Genomic DNA, 27,423 nt, shown 5'->3' with positions numbered 1-27,423 from the left:
ATTCTACAAATTTGTCTTGAAATCAAATGAATCAGTGACACTGTGTTAAAGAGGTTAAATATCACTTTATCTTATAATTTGAAGATTACGAAGACAAATAGGACAGAGTAGCAGATGTGAAAAAAAAGTCAAACAAACAGCAATGCCAATGCACCTTTCAACCTCAGCGCTAACTGGTTGCAGACCCAGAGACTCAGCATCATTTCTTACTGGGAAACACACACATATTCTTACACAAAGAGAGAATGCTCATTGTGTTGGCCCAAGACACTGCCAGAATACCACACTTTGTAAAAACAGCTTTACAAATCATTGACAGCAATAATTAACTACAGGTTCATGTAATTGAATTCTGTTTTCAGCCGTGCCACCCCCTTTTTCTTGCTGCTGGAAAGAACGAAGGAATGAGAGCCGCAGAGAGCAGAGAATCCTCTCAAAGAAAGGTTACCCGGGCGGATTGGGCCGTCACTTTAACTATGCGCTTAAGAGGTGACATGAGTGCTAGGCAGATTGCTGCCAACTTTACAATGAGCTCAAATTCCCCTTCTCAAACAAAACAAAACAAAAATACCTCCAATCTCCAAGAACTCTGACATAAAACAGAATTTTCACTGCTGGCAATGGCAAAGTTTAGATACACACAGGAATTAGGAAGGTTAATTGGTGGCTGACTAATTTATTTGAAATAAAGAGTTAGGAACGTCTGAGGTAGTGTTTAGCTAGACAAGTGGGTCTCACAGCGATATACTCAGACACAGGCAATAATTAGTCATTCTAACAACACAAAAAATATGTCTGTGAGTGTGACAGCCAGGGCAGAGCACCTAATGTTTCCACTTTAAACATTTAGACATTCCTAGCAGATAAGCTCCCGGAGTGGGAAGTGCATGTACAGGCATTAGAATTGACCCTTTCTCTCCTCTACAGCCCCCACACACACACGCTCCCTCTCTGCTTTTACTTTTTTTTCCCTTTCTCCATCTAACAGGAGATCTGGGGAGATATTAAACTGGGAGGATAGACTCCTGTGTGCGATGCACGTGTCACAGTGTGCGGATCTAAATGAAAGCGAGTGTTTGAGGAGTTTTAAGTGGGCGGAAATATTAGAAGCAAAAGAGCATGAAAGATGATTGTTAAGGACCCACTGCAGAATACGTGAGGTGTGTGCGCACATCCAGTACCACACTTACTGATGACTATTTCTCTGCATTCTTAAGGTTTAAATGTTGCCTTTTTCGTTGTTACACTTTTAATCTGTAGCCTTTTTTTATACTAAAAATAATTAAAGTTCAAAAATGATTTTAATGCACCTTGTTTCACAGCAACACACACATTTTGTTGCACTACAACTATAAACAAGCGCATTTTATTGGGATGTCAGGTTGTAGAGCATATATACATGCATGTTTATAAGTAGAAAAAAAATTATACTCGGCTTTCCAAACTACTTACAAGTGAAAATATAAAAAGCATCCATCATGCACCAAGAACGCACAGAGTAAAATTCATTGCAGGCAGTCAAATTAGTATCAAATTAATATAGTCCACCAGTGTGTTACTTGATCTCATATTACGCAAGGACACTGCACATCAGCGTAAACCCACCCTCTCAATAGTAAAGCATGATGGTGGCTGCATTATGATGTGAGGATGTTTTTTCATCAGCAGGGACAGAAAAGGAAAAGGAAGCTGGATGGAGCTAAAAGCAGGACAATCCTGGAAGAAAATGTCTTGGAAGTTGCAAAATAATATTTTAGATTGGATTTAGGTCTGGACTTGTGCCATTCTAACACGTGAACTAAATGATCCCACAGGTCTTGTCTGACAGGTTTTAGCTCCACCCATCTTCCCATCCACTCTGTCCTTGTTGAAGAAAAAACATCCCAAAGCATGATAACCATTGGATTAACCATTGGAACGGTGTTTTCCAGTGCTTTGTATTTATACCGAGATTAATTCACACACAGAGGGACTTCATTTAATAATCAGATGAGTTGAGAAAGCAGCTGGTTGCAATACATTTTATTTAGAGCTATTGGAGAAAAGCACTCTGAACCCAAAAGCATGCGACATCTTCAGACTTTATTTGTTTAAAAAAAAAAAACGTTTGAAGCCGTGTATAATTTTCCTTCCACTTGACAATTATTTATCGTTTTGTGCTGCTCTGCTACATAAATTCTTAAAACGTTCATGGACGTTTGTAGTTCTAATGTCACAAGATGGGAAATAGTTTAAAAGCTCAAAATGCATCCGCAAGGGACTCTATTTCCCATTTAATGAGAATTTGATATTTCATTATTTAGAATGTTTTTATTCTTAATACACAAAGTTAAAATGTGCTAGCTATATAGTAAAGTTGTTGAGGAGAACCTGCAGCGGGTGGTGAGGTAACGTGTTATTGGATCTCAGCTGCCCTCTGTGATGGACATTTACAGCTGCAGGTCCAAAACAAAGCCAGAACCATTGCAACAGACTCCACTCACCTGGACGCATTCTTGTTTTGGTCCACTCCCAAAGGTTCAGGACTTTTATTAACAAATCCAACTTCCTCAAAAACAATTTATATCCTAGAGCAGTCACATCAATCTCCCGTATATTTTTTACGGTCCTTATGGGCAGAACATGGCAAATATCTGGATTTCTGTTGACCTTTGCTTTGTGTATTGTTTGTGTAAATGTGTGTGTGTGAGTGATATCCCTGTTGCCAAAGGAGAGCTGCTAAACTTTTTCATTGTGTGAAACAATGACAACAAATTTGATGCTATTCATAACGGTGGAGATTTGAGCAATTCGAAGTAGAAATCACGACAGCAATAAAGGCTTCACTTAAACTCCTTAGCGTTCAGTAATGTTACCAGAGTGTTTACTTCCTCGTATCACAGAGCATACTCAATTTAGTTTGTTGGCGTACGTACCATGAGGATGCGGCGGTAGCTGTCCCTGTCAATGCCCCACAGCTTAAGATCAGTCTTGGCCTTGACGGTGGCAGCTCTTGGCGTCCCATAGATCAGGGCCAGCTCGCCGAAACTTCCCCCCTCTCCGATATTGGTCACCAGCTCGCCATTCACGTACACCTGCAGAGATAAAAACAGTAATCAGGGATGGACACGTTGTAAGTTTGTGTGCGTCGTACCAGCTGCTGCACTCTGACTTCTGTAACCCTCGCAGAGCTACTGTCTGTTTTATGTTCCTCTGCTAGTCTAAGCAATCAAATAAGATGCTCTAAAAGGGTATTTATCCCTTTAATATCGTCATATATCCTTTTATTGACCTCTTTCAAGTCTTTCCTGTGACCTGAAAGTCATAGATGTGCCAATATTTTTAGATCTACCCTCAAGTGAAATGCATACACACTCAAACTGTGCACTGCTAACATGCACACGCATCTATAGCTCTATTTAGACCAGGCGGTGAAGCGCTTCAGACAATACAACCTCAGTGAGGCTCATTGAGGCCGTCTCTAGGGCCGTTACGGTTTCAACTGTCAACACGCTATCCACTATCTTGTTGACTTAATAACACGGAGAGAAAGGAGGGAGGGAAACAGAAGGTGGGTTTTATTCCTCCGCTGGCTGCTGTGAATTGCCAGAATTGTTGGAAGCCATTATTCAGACTCGGAGGGGAACCACAGGGGACCCATCCGTCACTATAGGCTGGACCGGGTTCAAAGGGATGCAGAATGCTGACTGTGGTTACGTCAAGCCTCCAAGAACAATTATCTGAACGTTGCAAAAGCATTACATCAGAGCGGACCGGTGGAGGTATTTTTACAACAGTTTCCAATCCTGCTCTCAGGTAGTAATTATTTTGTCTTTACGGTTGTACTTGCACACTTTTGACTACTTTCATTCAGCTCCCCCCGAATAGTCCCTTCAAGTCTATAAAACAGAAAAATAATAAACTTGAAGTTTTGGTAACAGTAAGCGCAGCTTTATGAAGAAAGACTGAACTAAAGCTTGTTTAGCGAATGCCCTAGGGTTTTACAAACATAGACGTGTCACTAAATACGAGCAGAAAGCTGCATGGCTGATAGTAGAAAAGAAAAAAAGAAAAATAAGGATGATAAAGGCCAAATTTGTGCTGATAGTTACTTAGTTTGTTTTGCTACTAATGCCCATAGCTACACTAAATATAAAAATAACAATAGGCTTACCTTTGCAAAACAAAAGCATGTTAGGGTTAAAACAGGGGTGTCCAAACATTTTGCCATGGGGGCCAATAATGTCATGTAGAAAGAACTCAGGGGCCAGAAAATTAAAACCCTTTTTTTTTTATCAAAATGTCAAAAAACTGTTTTTTCTTCTTTTTTTACTGGCTCAACAATAAACTACACACAAAAAATACTTTAATGAAACAAGTATATTATTTTAGATTTGAAACAAAACAAGATTCTTGCAGGTTCGCCCAGCAAACGGTATCCTAAATCATTTGGGTTGATCATCTTTTTCTTTTCTTTTGTGTCTTTTCAGCAAGCAGAACAGGACTGGGCTCACTCCTGCTTTACTTTGCCGAGTTAAATAAATGGGTGCACCCAAGTCTGCTTATTGGTAAAAAGTTTGCGGTCTAATTTACTGTCAACTTAAATCCAAAGCAAAAATATGTCTGAAAAAAAAAGACTTAAAAATATATTTGCACCTTACATTTTCCCTTTTAAGAAGATTTTAATTTGTGTCTTTTTTTTTTTTGAAAGGCCTTGTATCAGTGAAAATTGCCCAGTTTTTTTTTTTAAAGTGCATCGCCTCAACCATCTGAGCTGGCAAAACCTAATTTAGGCCATTCTTCAACTGTGATTGAGGGCCACCAAAAATCATTCAGAGGGCCACAAATGGCCCCCGGGCCGGACTTTGGACACCCCTGGGTTAAAATGACTAAAGTTTTGAGTTTTTGACTAATTTCTTCTATGGCTGTTTCTTGTCGACAAAAGCCAACGTCTCAAACTAAATAGATGTGTGTGCAGACATAGAGGGGATTACATTAGTAGCAACTTTCAGGCAGTTTATGAGACGCTGGCAAATTTACGCCCCTGTCTAATGAGAGACATCTCCACACTCCCATAACCTCTGCACTGTTCTTTAGTGCCAGGGCTGTGGCTGGGAGGCAGCCGCTGTCTGCGAGGGATGGAAGCGAGGGATATGAGGTGAAATAGATGTAAAAGAGGGTGAGGTTTGGCAAGGGAGGGGAGTGAGTTTGAGGAGAAGTCTTCCCACAGCTTGGGTGCAGGCAGAAAAGAGTCTGTGGGAGCAGATTCACCAGTGAGCGGGACACATCTGGTTTAACACATCGAAGGAGGAGCAATCGAGGCAGAGCAAGGCTGCAGCTGTTGAGTTGAAACAACTTTATGGAAAAACTTTAGGAACAAGTGGAAATATTAAAATTCAAGCTTGGAATCTGTTAACATGAAATGCAAAAAAAACAAACGAAAAACAAATTAGAACTAGACATACAAATGTGAATGCACCAAATGGAGGGCTTTTGACTAAATAATTAAAACTTTACCCCTAGTTATGTTTGAATGTTGTAAATCACCCTTACATTTTTTTAATATAATATATTCTTGAATGTATTGGCTCACACCTCCGAGTGATTATATTCAGGTGTCAGTCACTTCCACAGCCACTGGGGTGTAAGATCCAGCCGCTAGGCATGCAGCCTGCTTCTGCAATTAGCGGTAAAAGAATGGGTTGCTCTCAGGAGCTCAGTGAAATTCAGTGTCCTAACAGTGATAGGATGAAACCTCTGCAGTTGTAAAAATGTCTTACCTCTACATATTCCACAGTCAACTGTTGGTGGTCTTGAAGCAACAACAGGAACTGAGTCATGAAGTGGTAAGGCCCCTTTAAATCCCAGAGCAGGGTCAGCAGATGCTGAGGTGCACATTGCGCTGAGTTCACCAGCCTTCAGTCGAGCCAGTGGCTACACAGCTCCAAACATGGCCTCAGACTAGCTCGTGATAGGTCTGAAGAGCGCTTCGCACAAAGCTTTTCAAGGCCAAGCAGCTGTTTTCAAGCCTAACATCACCAGGTGCAACGCAAAGCCTCTGATGGAGTGGTGCAAAGCACAGGGCTACAAGACTTTAGAGAATGTTGTGGAGACATGTTATCTGGATGGAAAAATCATCCTTCTCTCTTTCTCTCTTTCTCTCTCTCTCTGACAAACCAATGGACAACTCTGAGTTTTGCAGTTTCCAAAAAGTGCAAAGTTTGGTGCAGAGAGGATTACAGTGGGCACTATTCTAAGGGGACTAAGACTTTTGCACAGAACTGCAAACAGAAACTTCTTCATAAGGCTTAGTTTGGCTTTCTCATGTCTTTGTCTGCCTGATGGAAACCAGTTACAGTTCAGCACGGCACGAGATCTTCCAAGATAAATTATCAGATTTCTTCTTAAGTCCTCGTCTTCTCTCTAAATAAATGTAATACTTAAACACAAAAACCGAAAGATATTTTGTTGGAAATTGTGGTTCACTTATGTTTCACATGAATTTCATTATAATTTAGGTTACTTATCCAATCAATAAGACACCATTTGACAATGGCAGTCAATGCAGAAAGACTTTAAGCTATTAAGGCTGGAGTCTTTCTATCAAAGCACCATCTCAGTGCTTTACTTCCTACTCACAATTTAGAGATAGATTACTGATGTCGGAAACCTAAAAAAAAATTCACCAACCTGACTCTCTGCTCCTACCCAGCTTATTTCTGCTCGCTGCTGTAAGCTGATAAGGTCACTTCCTGTTTAACTTTCCATCAGCTTCTGTTTTATCTCTCCACTTAAGTCTATCGCTTGGTGTCAGGCTCGCAAAGACAATAGATCTTCTCAATTTGACTAACCTCTGAAGCGCCATGTTCAGATTGTCATCAGACCAGAACCAGACTTTAAAGAGGGACAAAAAACATGAGGGCCGTTCGACAAACCAGCCCATTTGTCGGGGTGTAATTGTGTCTCGACAAGACTGACAAAGGAAGAGTTTTGATCTTGTTCTATAAACTATCTTTGAAACCAGATCAATGAAAGTTATGCAATTTTTGTTTCATTTTTCTTTATATCAGTAAAAATAATATATGATAAAAGACTTATGAGGCTATCTTTTTCGAGACTATAAAGGAATGTGACCAGTCCTTGCCTTTATTTAATAGGTTGAGTACGTGGAGAAATCGGCTGCTGATCGGTGTAGAATTGCATTTCCTTTTGATCAACCTTGGCTGCGGCAGGTCAGTCAGAAACAAAAAAAATCCTAATCCTGATGTGATGAAAGTAGATACTCAGCGCATCAAAAACAACACTCGGCTACATCGCTATGAAATCATGCTAATGTCACTTTTTTAGCCCATACACCTGACCTAAGTAAGCCTAAACTAAGACATTGGTTAGCGTGTTGAAACCCCACACTGCAAAAACGGATCTAAAAATAAGTAAAATGTTCTTAAAGTTAGTGTATTTGTCCTTGATTTGAGCAGGTGAATAAGATTATCTGCCAACGGAATCAGTATTTTGACCCCTAAAATAAGATAATTAGACATCCTGCACTTGAAATAAGACGATGGAGATGAGTTGTTCCTCTTTTAAGTGCAACAATCTTATTCCATTGGCAAATCATCTTATTAACCTGCTCAAATCAAGGACAAATGCACTAATTTTAAGAACATTTTACTTATTTTAAGTTCCGTTTTTGCAGTGTAACAACTTTTTAAAGACATTAGACAACTGTATATAGACGTCTCTTCACAGTTCATGTTGTTCAGACAGAAGGCAGCAACATTTTTGCTCCAGGGTGTGTGTTTGTGTGTGTCAGACACTTACGTCCACTTCACCTTGGTCAATCACATAGAAGTTGTCTCCTTCATCACCTGACGAGAAGAGAGAAGGCATCGTGAGCTTATAAGAGCAAAAAAAAAGGAACTAACATGCATGCCATCTAACTAACTCAATTATCTACTATAAAATTTGCCGTCTGCTAGCAAACGTTGTTTGACAAATAAATCCTGAATTATATTAGATAGGAGTAAGAAATTATTATGTGCAGCAAAAAGGAATGGTCCTGGATTCAAATGCGGACCTGCTGGAGTACGACTCAATCTTAGGGAACTTACCCCAGATGAGCTGTAATTTCCAACCTGTAACATTAACTACCATGCTTTAAACATACAATGCCATGAATGCAAACGACTTAACCCTTACAAAGAAAACGCGAAATTGAAAATGTGTCTGATTTGTCTTTTCCTCCTAAAAAGACATGAAACAGATTTTTGTCAATATGAATCAAATGGCTTTAAGCTTCTAGGCAATAAAAGTGCTACAGCCTTCTTGAGAATACATACTTCACAGGGCATGATAATAACTTAGAGCAAAAGGACTCCTGCCAGTAGAAAGTTGCAGTAACGGCAACGGTCATTACTTTGGTTTATTAGCGGAAACTCTGAAACATAAGCGCCTGAGCATTCAAAGCTTTGACACCTCAGAGGGTTGGAAGAGAACAGTGCAACAGTGCCTAGCTACAGGAGGCTGTTTCATTCATCATTGTCTTCATCTTACTGAAAAACTATGTTTTAAAAGCAAGGATGTGTTGCTGTCATAGAAGAGCCATGCTTTTAAAGTAAACTCTCAAAGACATGAATGGGATATGTGGTCGAAATCCTCTGAAGACATCCAGTTTAGATAACAAGAATGTTAAAAAAAAAATAATAATTCGGAGGCAAAAATGGGTTAAATGAGTGTAAATGGCAGAGGTAAGGGTGCAACTTTGTGTAGTTTTGATCTGAGTTCACCCGAAGACCTAAAAAGGTGGAGAGCACCATGTGAGTAAAGTTCACAGAAGTTCACACGGCTAATTAATACTGTGAGGATTGGAGGGCTCGTTAATCATAGAGCCTTATTTGTCACACCAAATGTTCGTTGTCTGTCTGAAAGCCTACCCCTGAAAAGACCCCAAAGAGCCGCGCGCACACACATATTCTGACGAACCTGCTGCAACCTGGCCCTGCCGTAATTTTTCTTCCCTCCAACTCTTTCATCTCACCTATCCCTCTTTCAGTTTCCTTTAACTGTGTCTGTCTTTTCTTGTACTCTTCCTGTCTTTTATCACCTTGGTGGCCAGGTCTTTGTTTTGCGTTTTTTCGCTTGAGAGTGCAGGCAAATATTTAACCAGGACCTGCACACACAGACATACGCACTCACACAAGCTGACATACCGCGTGTGGTGTTTCAACAGAGGGCAATTTTCATATATGTTGATAACTTTCCATGGCTTTGCCCCAAAGGACAACATGGTTTACAACTTGGATGTGTAGGGTGTTTTATATCCAGAGGACCACATATAGGGAATAGCAGGGGAATTTTGATGATATAACTAAGTAAGTTGTAGCAGCAGCATGTATCAATGGTATTGATCACTTGCACATTTCATGTAATAAAACAAGCAACTTATAGGTCATTGTTGGATACACCATTTTCTTTTCTATTCTGTATTATATTTCTTGAACAATTATGTCACAGTGTTTGCTGCAGAGCCGCTAAATTTCGCAAATCCTCCATTTCAATCTGAAAAACTCACAGAGAAAGAAATGGCAATTAGAAGGATTTTATTGACACAATATTTTAAGTCTTTGGCGCTCAGACCTCGGCAGGAACATTAATGCTGAATTATACTTTAATATGCATAAGTAGATGTATGAGAACAGGGATGTTCCCCCCCAGGTCTGAAACTGGTGGTGGAGTGGAGATAGAAGAAGTTTATTAGTCCATATGATGATCTGTTTAAGATAGATGTACAACTTGATAAACACAGGTTTGCATGAACTGTCCATGATGAGCAAGCTTGAAGCGACTGTGGAGAGGAAAAACTCCCCTTTGGGAAGAAACCTCTGGCAGAACCGGGCCCAACATGGTGGTCTTCTGCCGGACCAATAACAGGCGATAGGGAGTGATGAAGACTGAAGGGAGAAAACACTCTGATGGGTTGAGGATGGAGGAACGTCTTGGAAGCTAGATGAACTCAGCTATGATGGTGGAGAAGGGGTTGGGGGTGGGTTGAATCGGACATCTGATTCGAAATCCAACATGCAATCCGTTTGCGCTTGCTGGTTAGCAGGCTGAGACGTGGATTTGAAGTTGCTTTTAAGATGAGCGCGGGATGCTGATTGGCTTCATGGAGGTGTGGTTCGTAGCTGATTGGCTCACATCAGAGGCGGATCGGACTCTGATTGAATGGAGGCAGGCGATGAGTTTCTTCAATTGAACTTGCGCTTCAGCTTCATTTTTATTTTCCGCTGCGATTTTTGTAATCCATGTTCAGTTATGCCGAAGCTACAAGTGGATAAGTGAAAATGTCCGCTTGCTGGGTGTATTAACCCACACAATTCATTACACCGTCCCCCAGCATACTACAAAAATGGCCAAACGGGGAGGAGTGGAACGCTCTGCGAAGGGAGCGGGTCTGAGGGGTGGCCAATTTGCAAGAGACCGCACCAAAACGAGTTGTTCTCAGACGCACCTGAGAACAGGGGTAAAAGAGGGGCTGTGGGGCAACAATAACAAGGAATTCAGACCAAAGCGTTGCAGTTCCACTTTATACAGACCACAACTGTCTGTGAAAAGGAAGGCATTAAAAAGCACGATATGTCCCCGTTTATTAATGTAAGACTAGCCCTAATGCTAGTTTGAAAAGAAACAAGAAGAAGAATAGAAATTATGGTACATTTCTGTCCTCCTCGATAAACAAATTACATCTAACAATTTTGTTAGGATTCACTAAAAATACAAACCAAAAGTCCAGTTTTATTTTTTAATCCTGGTAGCCCCATTGCGTATCTGCCTTAGGCTTCAATGGAAGAAATGCTGCTCAATCATTGTCTTTTTCTACATTTGGTGCAGTGGGATTTATGTGTATGCTAATTTCCACAAAATGTATGCAAGTACTAATATGGCACATTAGTTTAGAGCACTGAACTGTCTGCCCAGGAGATGTTCAAGTAGGGCTGCACAATACATATCTAATTTATCTATTTCACAATATCCCTGTAAGCAATATGTATATTGTGAAAAACTGCCAGGACCATTAGCTGGATTGTATTAATCAACTATGTTTGCTATGAACCCAAAGCATCCATCCATCCATCCATCCATTGTCTATAACTGCTTATCCTTGCATGGTCGCAGGAGAGCAGGTCTATTTGCATTAGGTGGAGTATACCCATCAGAGGGCAACATAGAGGCTCACAGGACAAACAACCATACATGCACACACTCATTTGGGTGTGGGAGGAATCTGGAGTACCCGGAGAGAACCCACACATAGACAGGGAGAACATTCAAACCACATACATGTAGAACCCAAGTAGGGACTTGAACCCAAGAAACTTCTTGCTGCAAGGTGCAACAGTGCTAACAATTGTGCCACTTGGCAGCCTGGGCCCAACGCAGATAGACATTAATACTTTCTAATTGTCTTTTTTATTTATCACAAGTCATATCATTATCGTGAGTTTTCTAAAATCAGCTGCTTGGGAAACAAAAACCTTTTTGCATGGTTGTATAGCTCCCTTGTCAGAATCAGTCACTTACAATGACAAATCCTTAAGAATTAGCTGATAAAAATTAAAGGTAGACAACAGAGTAAGGCAAAACTTTAAATGACATGATAACTACTGCACAGTCCTTTAAGTGATACTCCCTGGTTAGGTGTATATAGTGTCTAATTTCGTTCTGTGCGCACTCTGTGCATACAAAATGACAAATAAAATTGTCTAAGTCTAAGTAGCTAGTAGCAGGGTTGGCTTTTGTGAAGCTCTATAGTAGTCCAAACACTAGCTATGACATCAGTACTTTATATACCACACTCTGTAGTGTAAATAACAATGGTCTGTCTGGGTCTGGGGGCCCTGCATAGTAAGCTAGACTTATTATCTCCAAATTAGGGCTGATATACTCCTGAAAGTTGTTTTAAGAGCAGATGGGAGGCACCAAGAGTTATCCTTCACCTACGGTCTGCTTGTGAACATTTCTTTAGAGAGCTCCACAGCTGTAACACTATGTGATTTTGAGCAGGTGTTAATATAGCATTATCTAAAGTGAGGGATTTTCAAGAATGTGTATTTTTTTGTGTGTGTTTTAAAAATATGTGAGTAAATGTCTGCATTTGATAGGAGAGGAAAATTGAGGAAAAATGCAGTCTGGGCCTCCTGGTCTGTTTTTCTTCCAAGTCCAGGGATGACTAGGGTGGAGGTTTGACTGCAAAGCAGAGGAGAGGAACCTAAGGAGTGGTGCAGGTTGAGAGGAATGTGAGTGTAGGGCAATGAGAGGAAAAGGGAGTGGTGGGATAAAATAAACATGGCCAATTGTGGCGGTGCAATAGATGTATTCTTTGAGATAAATCTATTGAGGATAATCGGTAAAAGTGGTGTCTTAATTGCTTCCTTTCTATTTAAGTGGTTTGGTGGTTCAAGTCTCCGCTTAGACAAGGTCACTTATTATGTGAAGGAGGTGGCAGTAAAATCAGCAAATTGTTCAACATCAGTCGTTATTGTTCTGATTTAGTAGAAAGTCTAGTCTTATTGTTGGCTAATAGAATCCTTTTTTTTCTTTTTTATCTGGATTTTGGGCAGTACTTATATTATAATAGTTATAAAGCTTTCATATCCCTTTGGCTTTTTCAAATTTTTCCATGTTACAACCACAAATCATGTCTTAATTTAACGGTTTTAATGTTTTACACACTCATTGGGAGACACTTTTTTATCCCTGAAATGAACGACATAAATACATTTTTCTTACTTACAAAAGTCAACGTATTTAATTTCTATTTTATGTGACAGGCTAACACAAAATGTACATAAATATGATGTTGTGGGGAAAAAATATTAAATTTTCAGATATTTCTAATATTAAAAAAAGATCTGAAAGTTTCCCTAGGCCAAAATAATGCTTAAACATCCTCTGACCTGAACTATTCTAGTGTAGCTCTGGCTGTATGTTTATGCTCATCATCCTGCAGGAAGATCTATCTCAGCTCTAGTCTCAACTCTTTCTCAGCCTCTAACATGTTTACCTCCATGATTGTCCCGTATGTAGCTCCATCCATCCTCAGATTAACTACGACCAACTTCTTATGCAAAACAGACATAACTTTCAGCTTTTTGGATGTAGCTGTTTTTTTCAGTTTGCTCACAAGTTAATTTTGGTGTTATCTGTCATGAGCACATTGTTTCACATTTGCTGTCCTCTGCATAGCTTGCAGTGAACTGCAACGAGGACTTCTTCTGACCTTCTTTCTACTGAGGCTTTTCTTTGTCACACATGAAAACAGATTTTAATCCACAACAAATAAACATCCTCTCAACAGATTCTCCCACTTGAGCTGTTCATCTCAGTGCCCCCTTGATTGCTCTTTTGGTTAATGCTTCCCTTGCCCGGCCTGTCAGTTTAGACGGATGGCCATGTCTTGGCATGTTTGCAGTTGTGCCATATTCTATCCATATTCAGATTATTGTTCATGATTTATAAGATGTTGAAAGCTTGGATTATTGTTTTATAACCTAACGCTGCTTCATCCCTGCCCTTTCCTAGTGCATTCCGACGGTCGAAGGCATTTGGTTTCCAGTCGGCTGCAAAGCCTGTGTGATGTAAATTTCTTCATTGTTTCTCTGTGGCTGTCGGCCTGCAGCCCAGATTTCTGTGACTGTGTTGGCTGTCTGGGCTGACAGGGACAATATTAGTACCAGTCAGGGGGCGACACAACAAACAAAGCAGATACAGAGAACGATGGATCAGATGCTAAACAGAAACAAGAGAAACAATTAATTTAATCAATTAATTTAGGAAATGATTTATCTCTCTGGGACCCCAAGGATACAAAACACTGCACTGACATCCTGGTGACCAATCAGATCATTCTCTTTCAGTTCTTTTTTTTCTTTTACTTTTCTGAAAGGGTGTTAAAAAAATCTCACCTTCGCCACCCATGATGCTGTAGTGAAAACATTTTATCTCTATAAGGAAGAAAGTTGTTCAGCTGGGCTAAACATAGTATAATTTGGGAGGTTGGAGGAGACACCGAGAGCTATGTCAAGACCTTAAATGAGCCTGAATACCAACGCTAGTGAATGTTACATTTTTGTTTCAAAACTATGTGACTTTTTCCTTCTTTGTCACAATTATGCCCAATTTCTTTTTCATTCATCCCATAAAATCTCTACAAAACACATTGTCTGTGGTTGTAATGGGACAAAATGTGAAAATGTTAAGGAGCTACGGATACTTTTTCCAAGAAATACAAATCGCCTCTGCTTTGCTCATCATGTCACAAAAGGATGTCTTTTAACCTGAATTCATCTGATTGTTTGTACTTTACCTTGCTGGATGACTGTTTCCCCTGCAATGTGGGTGACAGGGAACATGGCATCAAATATGTCACTGCAGAAAAAGAGGCAAAGAGAAAAAAAAAGAAACAATTATAGTTCACATGCTTTTATTCGTTACACTGTTGTGTGTTTGCGTTTTTCTTGATTGCATTATAAATTCAATATGCAACGTCTTCAAAACTGCATCACGAGCCAGCAACAAGACCGTATATCTAGATTTTACACAATCCTCACTTCATCATCGTCTGAAAGCCACCAAACACGCTATTACTGGTTAAAGTCGTTAAAGTCGAAAAAACCGACTCGAATAAGATTACACAATCCATGGATGAGCATTTGTGAAATATGTCGGTGGGGTTGTCATACGAGAACTACATCAGTGGCAGTCAAACGTTTCAGCCACTTAGTCTGGATCTGCGCAGCATACAGGTACCGTACGTAGGCCCATTTATGGCTGTTTGGTTTTAAGCGTGTGATCAAAGCCCGTATCTCTGAGAGCATCTTCCTTCAGAGGCAGTGAACAAACAAACAAAATGACAGCTGAAGCCAAGCGACTGATTTCTGCTCCAGCCTGGCGGGTACAAGCGCCTGTTAGGCTGCCGCTAATCGCGCCGTTTAAATGCATGAGGCCTCAGAAGATTAGAGCTCCACTTCTGGAATGCGCTGGGACAAGAGACATTACCTTTATCCTCCTCCTCTCTGGGTGTCTTTCTCCTCCAGGGTGTAATTTTTCTATCTAATCTGTTGCATACAGTTTGTCTTGTAGAAAAAAAAATAAAAACTGAATAAAACAATAAACTAAGGTCAGCCGTATCAAAGACTTAAAAAGCCTACCGAGTGAATTCGGGGCAAGCCTGAGCCCGCTCTCAGTTATGTCTCCGTGTGTGCGTGTGCCATTGACTGTGCATGCTTAAGCCAGTATGTCTGAATCTGGGTTCAAACAGCCTATGAAAACACACAGGTTTGCGCAAAATGAATGTGTGGGTGAGGGATAACTGCATGCTCCTTAACCTGCAGCGCTGACAAGTGAAAAGAAACACAAGATACACATAAAACATTGCCAGAGAGAGAGAGAGAGAGAGAGAGAGAGAGAGAGAAAAAAAAAACTACAAGTCAACAGATGTTACAGGGAGATCTAAGGATGTTAGTGAGCGGTTTGGAAAAGAACGCACCATGCTGGTACTTATTTATGTGACGCGGAATAAAAAGCAGACTTAAGAAAGTGGATCTCAGCCAAATACACCCACAGGTAAGCCCTATGCACTGCAGCTGGCCACTGACTCACACACACTCACACACACACACAGACAGACAGACACACACCCTTGAGGAAACACTCACACATGCCGCAAAAAAAAAAAAAAACATGTTTATTCTTTGAAGTGTGCAAGCCCAAAATAAAAATATGCACAACCACCATGCAACATGTCTTGAATGTGATGAAGCTGCACCGGTGGGTGCACACCGTTAACACACGTTTGGACAATAACAACAAACTCGTAGACGTCCATTAATGATGAAAACATCCTAAATGGCACGATGATGTGACACGAGCACTGAAACACTTTGATGGTGGTTAGTCAGAGCAACATCTGCACCCCTGCCCACAGTTCACCTCACGTCTGCGGCCACCTGTGCTTGGTGGGAGTGCTTGAGCATGGAGCTTTGGAGCAGTAGGTTTCAGGTCACAGATGGAGATTAAATTATGCTTTATTAAAATTACTCCCTAAAACTAAATCTTAGAACTGAGCTGGTGGCTGGAATAAGTTTTTGTTTTTCTTGACTGGCCCATTTAAAACTCAGAATTTGACTATTTCCTCATTGGTTAATGTACTATACCTAAGGGCCATAAAAACAAAATTTTTCAATGTGGATACTTTTTACTGAGTATAGGACACCCCAGAATGAGCAGTTTCCAATATTATTGTGTTAGAACAGAATCAAAAACCTCTTCTGATATAAGTTGCTCAATAAACCTGAGGGGTTAAAATAAAGTCAGTAGAAGCAAACATGATCTGGACAAAACCAGGAACGTAAAAGTCCAGACAAGAGTGATGTACCCCTTTGTATGACCGGCTGGTCATTTCAACACAAAGCCAAGCTGGATGCTGGAGAGTTGGTGACCAAAAAAAACTGCAAGTGGATCAAAGAAAACCAAACCTGCGCTTAAGTAATTACACTTGACCACCTCTTTCTTTCCATTCCCCGCCTCTACGCATCCTTTCAGTGAATGCATCAGTGAGCGCAACCAAGATACTCATGATGGTAATTACTTCCCCTTGTCTCTACCCATCTCTCTGTTCTTGGTCACTTTTCTCCCTTCCTATACCCTCTGGATCCCCCCCCCCCCATGTCTTCCCTTTGATTCATCTCTGCCCCACATTTTACTCCCCACCCTTCTGTCTATTGCCCCCTCTCCATGTGTCCTACATGAAGTGATTAATCTTATCCTTTCCGCTACCTGTTGCCCCCGCCTGACCTTGTGAAAAGGCAGAGTAACTCCACCAACAATGGATGTGCTGTTCTGACAGAGACGGATAGAAAGACGGGGAGTCAAAGACGTCCAGCAAAAGAATTGTGATGTTGGTGGTGGGGCAAGGAAGTTCATCCCCATCTGAAGCAGGGGAACAAAGCTTCTGTCACTGGTAGGGGTGTAAAAAGTATCGATACCCAGAAAACTATTGATACTCAAATGCTGTCTCCAGATGAAATACTAATTTGGAATGGTATTGATACTAAACATTTTAGCATATCAGGCAAACCGAGAAGGGAAACCCAAAGATCTTGACAAGCCCGTGTGCAAACATTGGTTTAAACTGGTGGCAACAAAGTCGAGCAGCACAACAAACTTAACCAAACATTTCAAGGACCGACACCCTGGCCTTCATGATGAATTCTAATAGGTAATAAATTATAGTTCCCTTTCATAATTTAATATATTAAGTGTATTACTCATGTTAGCTGCAACCGGTGGTCCGCATTAATGTTGTGTAATTAGCTGTGGCTAGCACGCTACTAGGCATGTGTTGTATTTGGGTTATTTATTTAGCATTTATTTGCACACTTATTTAACTAGCATTTGTGATTCTGTTCAGAAAGCATGTTCTATGTTGACATTGAAAAAGGGGAGTTGTTCATGTTAATAAAATATTTATTATGCCTTTTAAATATGTAATTTTTTTATCCCTGTGGTATTGAAAATGGTATCGAGTATCGAATATTTTCCTGGGTATCGATATCAAGTTTGAAATTTTAGTATTGTGACAACCCTAGTCACTGGTGAAGTATGTTGAGATAGTTCCAGATATGACATACATATATGTCTACCTTGATTCATAGGATGGATTTATAAAACACGTGGACAAAGGAATAGAGAATTAAGTCTGACAAATAAAATCTTTTTTTCCATACTCCCCTCTCTGATGCTGCATTAAGACCCAGAAACACACCTAAATGTAAATGTACAAGGTGCCATTAATGGTTAATTTGTCTAAAAATGTAACATGTTCTTATGAAAAGTATTTTGCACTAACACTGGCAGACTAAAACACTGCCACCTCAGGTTGCAACTTCGACATTACAGCGACTGTATATGCCCGTGGTGTACTGGGAAAGAGGGACAGAAACATTTTATTTGCTCCTTTCACAACAGCTTATTATTGTTCTGCAGCACTCATAAAACAGTATTTAGCTTTGGGCACTTCAGTCATTAATGAAGTCCAATCAGGCCCGCTTGTTGTGGCTGGATTGTTGGATGTTGTTTCAGGTTGGCAGAGACAGCCGCCCTCACTCATTCCCTCCTCCTCACCACCCTTCTCTAATCTGTCTTCCAGCACAGCTGTTTATTTGTTCAGCAGCAAACACCTTATCTTTTTACATTACTACATCAACACCCGGCACTGCCATTACTCCCTTAACACCAGAAAGGCTCTTTGACGCTGCCGCGTGCCGCCATTCCTTCAGGATTCTAAATGGCCCGCAAAATGTTGACTAAAACAGCCAATCCAGAGTCATCAGGCCGTCGGGCTGGAAGAGGTTTTGTAATAAGCACAACAATCAACAGCCTCGCCGCATGTCGGGAACTTCCCTGTTCTCCGGGCCGTGTCTCAGCTTGGCAGCGACGTGCCACTGGTTTGGCTGGCAGAGTGTTTATGCCACGAGGGCCTGAAGGAGTAATTTTCACTGCCACTGTTGATTGTAATTCCTTGTGCTGATTCTGCTGATTCTCAACAATAGCCTTTGTTTAGCCAGCCTAAACAATTTTAAGCAAAAGGTGATAGGGCGAGATATGAGACGTTTTACCGCTGAACGAAAACATACGAAGCGGTCTAATATACATTGAGAAGGAAAGTATATAAAAATTATGCTTCATTTGTTTATGTGATAATTTTTACACGTCTTGTTGTAGTTTATATGCTTTTTGACTTCTTGCAGGGTGTTCTTCATAACACCTCTGCAAGGTATAGGAATGTTAAAAAGACCCTTACTGCAGTTTATCCAGAATGGAGAGCTTTCTATACATTCTCAACAACCTAAGCGGCAGCTTACCATGAATTCCACAGAACTACATGCAGATTTTTTTTTTTGTATGGCAGCAGCTGTGATCAGCCAGCATAACATTTAAGGCTTAAGTTAGTTCACAAATGTGAGCATGCAAACATAAATTAAACTTCCACTGATGAGTGGAGGTAAAAAAAGGTGTTTAGCCTGTGATGGTAAGCTGGAAAACAGCTTTATAAGGGCTGACTAAGAGCTGCAGTGTAATGTCCAGTGTTTAAAGTTGCGCTCATTGAGCCAAAGTTACTCACATGGAACAACCAACTCACACCCCCCCCCCCCCTTCAGCCGTGCTGTTTGGGTAGGTGCAATATTTTTACTTTCAAATTACATTTTCAATTACATAACCGTTCAAGCAGGCACATGCAGCGATGTCCTAGCATGTAGACAGACACAAACCGCTGTTAACAAAGAGAGAGTGAAGCGCTCAGAAAAGGGGGAGATAAGAGAGAGGACTAATTATAAAGCGTTGAAGCATTTAGGGAGATTGTTTACCACATTAAAGCGTGCGGCACACGCTCCTACTCATTCTGGAGACTGATGCTTGAGGGGGGGGGGGGGGAAATGACCACATTATGGAAGCTACCTTACCTGATTTTGTAAGGACTCTTTAGGACAGCCTAGGAGTATGCAAAGTGTGTTACATGGTAATAAACAAAGCATCACAACTGCAGTCCATTTCTAAAACAACTGTTTACAAAATAAAACAACGTGATTTTTCATTTTCATCGTTTTCAATCAAATTTTGGGATTTAATTGTTGGGACCGGGTGCCATGGTAGTACACAACTCTTTACCAGAGGGTGGATTTACAACGCAGGAGAGGAAATTAAGCTGTGTAAGAGAGTTATTAGTCCAGACTAGAGCAAAAATAACGTTAAGCTGCATAACATTTCAGCTAATGCAATTTTTCTTCATCATCTTACTTTGGAGAAGAGGAAGGCTGATGGCATAGCCGTTCCATTAGCTATGCGAAATTGACCTAACTATTACAGACAAATTAAGCAGATTGTTTAAGCCGTAGCCTCGCTTACCTACTTGACAAGATGCATAATATTAAAATGAGAATCATTTAACTTTTGAAAGTGTGGGACATAATTTTAACCTGTGCAGTTCTGCACAATACCGCACTGGACTGATGGCTTTAACTTAATTCTGTAGGTCTGGGTCTCAACGCTTTCAGATAGAGACAAACCCTCATTCAGATCATTTCTAATACATGACCACTCAATACTTGTGTTTGACATGGCAGCTCATGAAAGAACAAGACTGTAAACCAAAGATTGACTGTTTTTATAGTTCAGTTCTACTTTGAGAAAGCTGTTCTTTCAGCAGCTCATATTATAGTTCTTCCAGAGAAATTTAATCAACTTATTTGGACACGTATAGTCAAGGCAAATGTAAAACTTTTTAAGGCTATTGCATGTATGAACTCTCAGCTTAAGTTAAGTTGAATGAATAAATAAAAGAAGCTAATTGTCATTTGTTGGGTGTTAATACTTTATTGTGTCTGTAAGGATCATTTGATAATTTCCTGTTTCTAAAGAACATATTTGGAAGAAGGAAAACCCATGAAGGGTAACAAGCACAGATATGGTGTGTTCACTTGCAGATGAAACAAGAAAAACAATGGGATAAATATACACTAGACAAAAACCTGTCACTAACAATTTAGGGTTTGTTTACAATGTCTTACTGTTTTGTCTGGGCTCGTGGGAGCTGCAGCCAAAGTCCTTGAGGTTAACATGTGGACATTAATATTTACAGCTCTCGACGATGACCACTTAGCGATAAAAGGAAAAGGATGACGAGAAGAGCGCATGAGAAAAGCAACCTTCACTTTTTTAAATAGTTAATTGCTTGTGGATTTGGTCCTCAAAGCTGTAAAACTCCTGGCATTTACATCTCACTATGGTCTGAAGACTTAATATGGCTTCTTAAATCCACAACAAGATTAAACAGTGAAATAAGCTGACATTTTTCCGTCTTATCTCTATGAGCAGAGGGCTCAATAACATTCAAAGATTGAAAATCACAAAGGCAACAGAACCTCACACCTGTGTCTGGTTGTTTATAAGGGGTGTAAACCTGGATGCATCCTGTTGTGTTAAAGGGTGAACCTGTGCCTCAGGATGTTTGTTGCAAAGCTAAAGCACCTGAGGGCCAGTGCATTTACTCATTTAAAGTATGTGACCTTTATACGCCTGCTTAAACCTGATTACAGGATTACTTAATGATCAGACCACCTCAACGACAAGAAAATAAATATGAAACAAAAAATATGCCCTTATAAAGGTTTATTAAGCGTCATCTGGGCTTGAAAGGTAGACAATTCATGTAAAAGTCAAATTAGGATCAGGTAGATCATAGCACTTATAAATCTGGCTTTACTGATTTATAAGTCTGTTTCTATATCGAGGGGTTCTTATTTTTCAAAGAAAGCTTTTTGAAATGTATATTTCTATACTGCTCACTCCTTTGATTTATAAAGCAAGTATATACCAAGGAATGAAAGGAAAGGGAGATATAAATATTTTTTTCTATTTTTAGATTTTTCTCCCAGTTTTCCTGACTGTGCAGGAATTTGAAATAAGAAATACTAAATATTGGAAATATTTAACATTTATATTGTTTTGCAACAACTGCTCACTCTTCAGGCAGGGAGAGTCACTTTTGGATTATAGACTAACCGGAAAAGTAGTTTTTTTTGGAACCTTTGAGCCAAGGCTAAATCAGGAGCCTTTAGATAAAACACCACACTGAGCACCTTGGACCCTGCCAGACTGTCAATAACGACTTCATAAAGGCTAATAACTGTCTTATCGCCTATGGTTTCCTTTCTCCATTCCTAAAGTATGAAAAGCATTTTTTACATGTTCAGAAGAGACACAGAAAAAGTTTGGTCAATATCAGAAAAGACAGATAGTAACTAAATGATTAATTGTCTAGATCTAAATTTGATTTGCATCTTAATTGTTCTCCTATATTAGAATTTTTGATTTTAATGGCTGCGTGGTGACTCCGCGGTCTTTTTAATGCACCGTTGCATGCATCGAGTGTGACAAGCCTGTTTTACATCCCACCTGTGATCCAACGCACACCACCTGCTGGTGAAGCCATGATGTCAGCCTAAAAACACTAAAAAAAAAAAAAAGCATCACCAACAGGCCCCGTCCTGCTGCCTCTCCTCTTGTTTCATATCCCTTTCTCTTTTCTTTTTTTTCTTCACCAGTGAGGCTGCAATGCTGTTGCTTAACCTCACTAGAACTTCTTTTTTCTTCTTCTCCTATTTCGGACCATTCTCCTCATGCTGTCAGTTCAGATCACATTTTCAGCGGTCTGGGATTTTCACACTTTCCTAATGCCCCGCTCTCTGTTGTTGTTTGCCGCAGGGCAGGAAAAAGCGAGCTCTTCCTCCACTTAGAGACAAAAAGGGTCAGGTTGAATCAGGCGCTGACAGGACTAAGCCTCTGTCTCTCTGATGTGTCTGCTGCAGACATGACACTGCAATGAGGTAAAACAAGAGACAAAACCCCTCCCTAACCAATTGTGAAGGCGTGGGGGAAAGTTATTAACTCAACGCACAGAAATATATTGAGTTTAGGTAAAAATACTGAGTATACTGCATGCACCAAGAACTTTACCCCCTGCAGTTTTTTTCTCTGCCTTGTGTACACAGACACATTTCCTGACATGTTCCTGAACATCACAAGGAATGCCGCCATCCCGAGGGTATGAGTTTTTTTTTTCCCCCTCTTCTTTCGCCTCCTCCCCCAACCTGTCATTGCCAGCTCACTGAGGACAAGAACTACGACAAGGTAAGAATTGAAGAAGCAGATCAGGATGTAAAATGCCCTTTTGTGGGGGAATTTCTAGACCCTAGAGGTGTTTACACAGCATGGCACATTACACATAGCTCCTGAAGCACACATACATGCTGAAACTGAGAAGGAAATAAGCAAAGGAAGGGGAATCAAACATTGACGAGTAGTAAATTAGGAGAATTGAGGGAAAAGTATTCACAGGTGTACTGTTATGCAAAAGTATTCATACCCAATGGACATTTTCAAAGCAGGTGAGACACATCTATGAGTTGCAGGACACCAGACCTGGAGGACTGAAGTTTGAGACCGCTGATCTACATCGTTCCAGTGTACCTCTGGCTGTTTGTTTGTTTGTTTACTAATGTCTTTTGGATCATAACCAAAGAGCACTTGGTCTTAAGGTCACAAACTGATGGATGGAAATTCTTGGTCATGGTTTTTCTGGTAGAGAGCCCGTGGTTCCATCAACTACGGCGAGTCGTATGGGTCCAGTAAAGCAGTAAAGCGGACCCAGTCTATCACATTATTAACACCATATTTGACCGCGAGTATATTATCTTTTTCTGAAACACTGTGTTAGTTTTAAGGCACATTTAACTGGAAGCACAACTTCTTAAAAGCAGCACAACTTCTTAAAAGCATAGGTTTTGCTGCAGAATACTTTCACAAAAGTATTGGGAATCATCAAAATGTTTTTGGCAAAGGTAAGACTGGTCTTTCTCTTGCATCATTGTCTCTTTCTCCCGTTGAAAGAGAGACTTATCGGCTCTGTTTATGTTCATTTTCCTTCAGATCAGGACATTATTTGTTTCTTTTCATTATCTTTTAGCCTACTTCATGTTGTCAAACAGGTTCTATTTAGAAAACGTCTTGATTTGACAGATCAAGTGGTAATCGAAGTGGGCTAGTGAAATTCAACAAAAAATGTAATTAATTCAGTTAAAGCTATAGTTAGTTATCCTGTTCAGAACCACTTTTTTAATACTGGGTAAATACATTATGTATTCACAAAAAGGTTCTGTGAGAGCTGCAGGCCTGTAAAAACTATAACCAAGCCATGCCCCTCGGTCCGAAGGGCATGGATTTGCCAGAGTTTTGTTCCTGCTTTCATTCCCCTCTGTCCCTCAAGTTCCAGGGGTATCACCTTATCTGTTGGTTGTCCCACATCCCGATCATTCTGATGTGTTCATGTAACGCCAGAGTCCGTGCTCGTTCCTTCATTGTTTCTGCTTGCTGGCTGCGCCTGCGCACTTCTAGTGTTTACGTATCCGGTTAGGTTAGCGGTTAGCCGTTCATTGTAGCACCGCTGCTCTCACCATAGACTTTGAACATGGATAAGAGTCGCATGAAGTAAACTATATTCATGTTTATGAGAAGAGGAAGGCCTCAGTAGAAAGTAATGAGACCAGAGTGGATTTGCAAGATTTTTAAGACATGATCCCCGCGAAGAGCGGAAGAGCAAGGTAAGCTGGTCTTGCGCATGCGCAGTTATTCAAAAAGGGACTTGGGGAAACTTCCAGAAAAATTGCCGACCCTAGTTTTAAGTTATTATTTTCCCCTGGGGGAGGAGAAATACATTTTTCACAAAGGGCCATGGTTAGCTTTTTATTTAATAACTGAGATCAGAATTTTGAAACTGCAAGTTGTCTAGTCATCTTATCTTTGTCTGATACTGAAATTAGTTTGATTATTGGAAACATTGTTTATATGACAGAAATGCAAAAAAGAGAGAAATCTTTAGCAATCCAAATGATTCATAATTTAGCAAATCTGTAGCAAACCATAGAAAAGGGCATCAAACTAACTCCCCTACACAGTGAAGACTGACTATACCTGTTCATCTAATGTCATCAGTAAAATAAAATCAATGCATGATACTGTAACACCACTGCAAGACCTATGAGAAAGAGATGTAACAGTGATACCTAAACAAATGTTTACTTTACCGCTTGTTACAAAATAACCTTGGACCGCAATGAATTTGCTTGTGAATCAAAAAAATTTAACCGATTAAAATTATTTGTGCAACACCAGCAAGCTCCTTTAACGTTAGTTAAACACTGTTTTTAACTAGTCAACAGCAAATACTGAAATGTTTTGCAGGGAACCATGACAACATAATGATGTACGACAAATCTGAAACACAAGCTCCATCAGTTGCGCCTCTCTGAAAGTCCTCAAGCGTGGAAATGCACTGAGCGCCCCTAACCTAAACGAAACTCAAACAGAGTGACACCATTAAACCAATGAGCAAGTCATGGGAGAATTAACACACTTTAACAAGACTGTTGTCTGTGCCTGTGCACTGGAACCTATCGTGGTAGCATAGACAAAGCAGACGTGATGTATACAATAGGAGGCCATGGGGCAACCCTGGCAGCTCTGTCAGGCGCAAGCCTGCTCCGTCCCCAGCCAATGCATGGCGGTCAGTGTGTTCCTTGTACTTTGGGCCTGATTGAGCTACAGAAAGCACAGCAGGGCTGCAGGAACACCATGTCCTCGCAGTGAAGGGAGAATGGAGCACAGTCACTCAATATATTTATCCTCATGAGATAAAACCTGATCTGAACTAGCATAAGTCACTCATACCCAGCTTGCATCAGCACACTCAGACGCCTCTTAGGACACCGCCTTCATAATTTTTCCTCTTGGCTTCGACTCTTGAAGGATTTTAAAATAGCTGAACAGGGTCTGGTGAACACTCTGTTGTCTATGTTTGACATATAGTTTTCATTTACCTCAAACTTTTTCACATTTTGTCAAATAACCACAGTAGTGTACAACTTTGAAGTAGAGGGAAAATGCTAAATTGTTTTCCAAATGTTTAAAAAAAAAATGTTTGCAATGAATTTGCATTCAGCTCCCCTTCCTGCTGAGCATGGACAGAATTTGACAGAGAAGTGTAGGCCCGTGGTAACTCTGGAAGAGCTGCAGAGTTCAACAGTTTAGGTGGTAGAGATTGTATACAACAAATCTATCGATTGTGTACCCATTAGGTGATGTTTGCCAAAAGCCTTGTAGGGGGGGGAGGACATCACACACGTCAAAGATGGGGCTCTGTTCAGATGAGACCAAAATTGAGCTTTTGGTGCCAACATGGAAAATGCTGCGTGGTAGAAAACTACTGCTTTGTGTCTCAGCAGGCAAATGGAAGCTGGTCAAAGCTGATGGTAAGAAAAGATAAAGGAAGAAGCCATGGCGAGCCTTGAAAAGTGATCACAGACACTTTACAGCCAGTCCAGTTGAGCTTGTGCTATTTTGCAAAGACAAAACTAAGAATTGGAATTTCTAGATGTGCAAAGCTGGTGGTCTTGGTTGTATCCCATTCAACTAATTTGTCAAATTCAATACAGAAATAAATACATTGAAGTTTTTGGTTGGAAAGTGACAAGAGGCGGTGATTTTCACGGGCTATGAATACTTTTGCAAGCGATTCTATCTGCAAGAGAAGAAACCATAGAAATTAACAGGAAAATGCAAAAACAAATGCACAAATATACACACAAATATAAAAGAAATATTATTTCAGTGCAGAGTCTTGAGTTGCATTTAAAAAGAACGCAAAGGTTTAAAGGGATTCCAAACACTATCGCCGCTACACTTCCTACAAGCCTTCAGAGGGTTTGACGGAGAAACTGATGCAGATGGATGATATGGAGCTAAAGTTTTCAGTAATCTGTCTAAATGCTTGGCTATGTAAACATGCGCAGACTGGCTGTAATTTCTATTTGAGTACATGTTCGATAGCACACAGAGCTGCAGCTCACCCAATACGGCCTGTCGACAAATGATACGTTTGCATGTACACCTAATGATTAGTGTGAGCGTTAAGGTGAAGTTGTCTAGACTGAAGCAAGGAAGGGACAATCTGGGGGAGGTAAAAACTGCTGGCTTGTTAGCTGTCTGCGCGCTGGACGTTGGTGGGGATGGTGGAGGTTCAGTGAGGCCTGCAGCTCTCCTGTGGTGAGTGACCTCACCGCCTGGCCCCTGGCATTGTGGCAGCAGCACAAAGCCATGCAGGGGGACAGGCAGAAGGGGGCACACACATCAGTGTGGGGGAGGGAATGGGCGAGAGTGGACGCGGACGTAAAAGAGCCTGAATGAGTGAGCGATGGAGAAAGACAGGGAGAAGAAACAACAGAAAGACAGAATGTACTCAATTGTAAAAGAAGGACGAAAAAGAGGACCACCCGGCTCTCAGGAAAAACGTCAGTATATTGTCTTTTTCTATGCTGCCAGTAAGGACAGTCTGCAAAATGTCCCCTGAATCCAGGTGCAAGGGTTAAGAATCCCATGAATCCCACGCTCGTCTTGAATAGATGCTCTTCTTTGTTTGCTGTCAGTACTATAGTTGAAGAACCTTCTATGGGGAAGTGATACCTGTTGTATCTGTGTGGGGCTAAAACACCCCCTAGGGGCAGCTCTGAGGTAACAACAACAGGCATTACCTTTTTTTTTCTTTTTTTTTTTACAGATATTAATGATCAGATGAGGTAAGGACAGCAATGCTAGAGATCTCTCTTTCCACCAACTTTGCTGCTGTGTCTCATTGCAGATTTACTCAATAAACTTCTGGAAAAGCAACAGACTCCTCTCTATGTCAGTTTAGTGCATTTCTCTTTGGTATTGTTTGGTTTATTCATTATTATTCCTGCACCTTCGTAACGGCACCAGTACACTAAAGATGTT

At 40.6% G+C, this 27,423-nt stretch overlaps 1 protein-coding gene across 4 annotated transcripts in view; it reads right to left on the bottom strand.

Moving 5' to 3' along the window:
* The window catches only part of prkar1b (protein kinase, cAMP-dependent, regulatory, type I, beta), a gene marked incomplete at its 3' end in the record, with an annotated part of 74,299 nt that overhangs the window by 8,769 nt on the left and 38,107 nt on the right, over nucleotides 1-27,423 (bottom strand). For all 4 annotated transcript variants that reach the window (XM_036148421.1, XM_036148418.1, XM_036148419.1 and 1 more), the window contains 3 exon segments: nucleotides 2,916-3,074; nucleotides 7,801-7,847; nucleotides 14,345-14,406. In XM_036148421.1, the coding sequence (XP_036004314.1) occupies nucleotides 2,916-3,074; nucleotides 7,801-7,847; nucleotides 14,345-14,406 (268 nt within the window).

Source organism: Fundulus heteroclitus, chromosome 16 (assembly GCF_011125445.2).
Source record: "Fundulus heteroclitus isolate FHET01 chromosome 16, MU-UCD_Fhet_4.1, whole genome shotgun sequence".
NCBI lineage: Eukaryota > Metazoa > Chordata > Actinopteri > Cyprinodontiformes > Fundulidae > Fundulus > Fundulus heteroclitus.
This window is presented reverse-complemented; position numbering and strand designations above follow the sequence as displayed.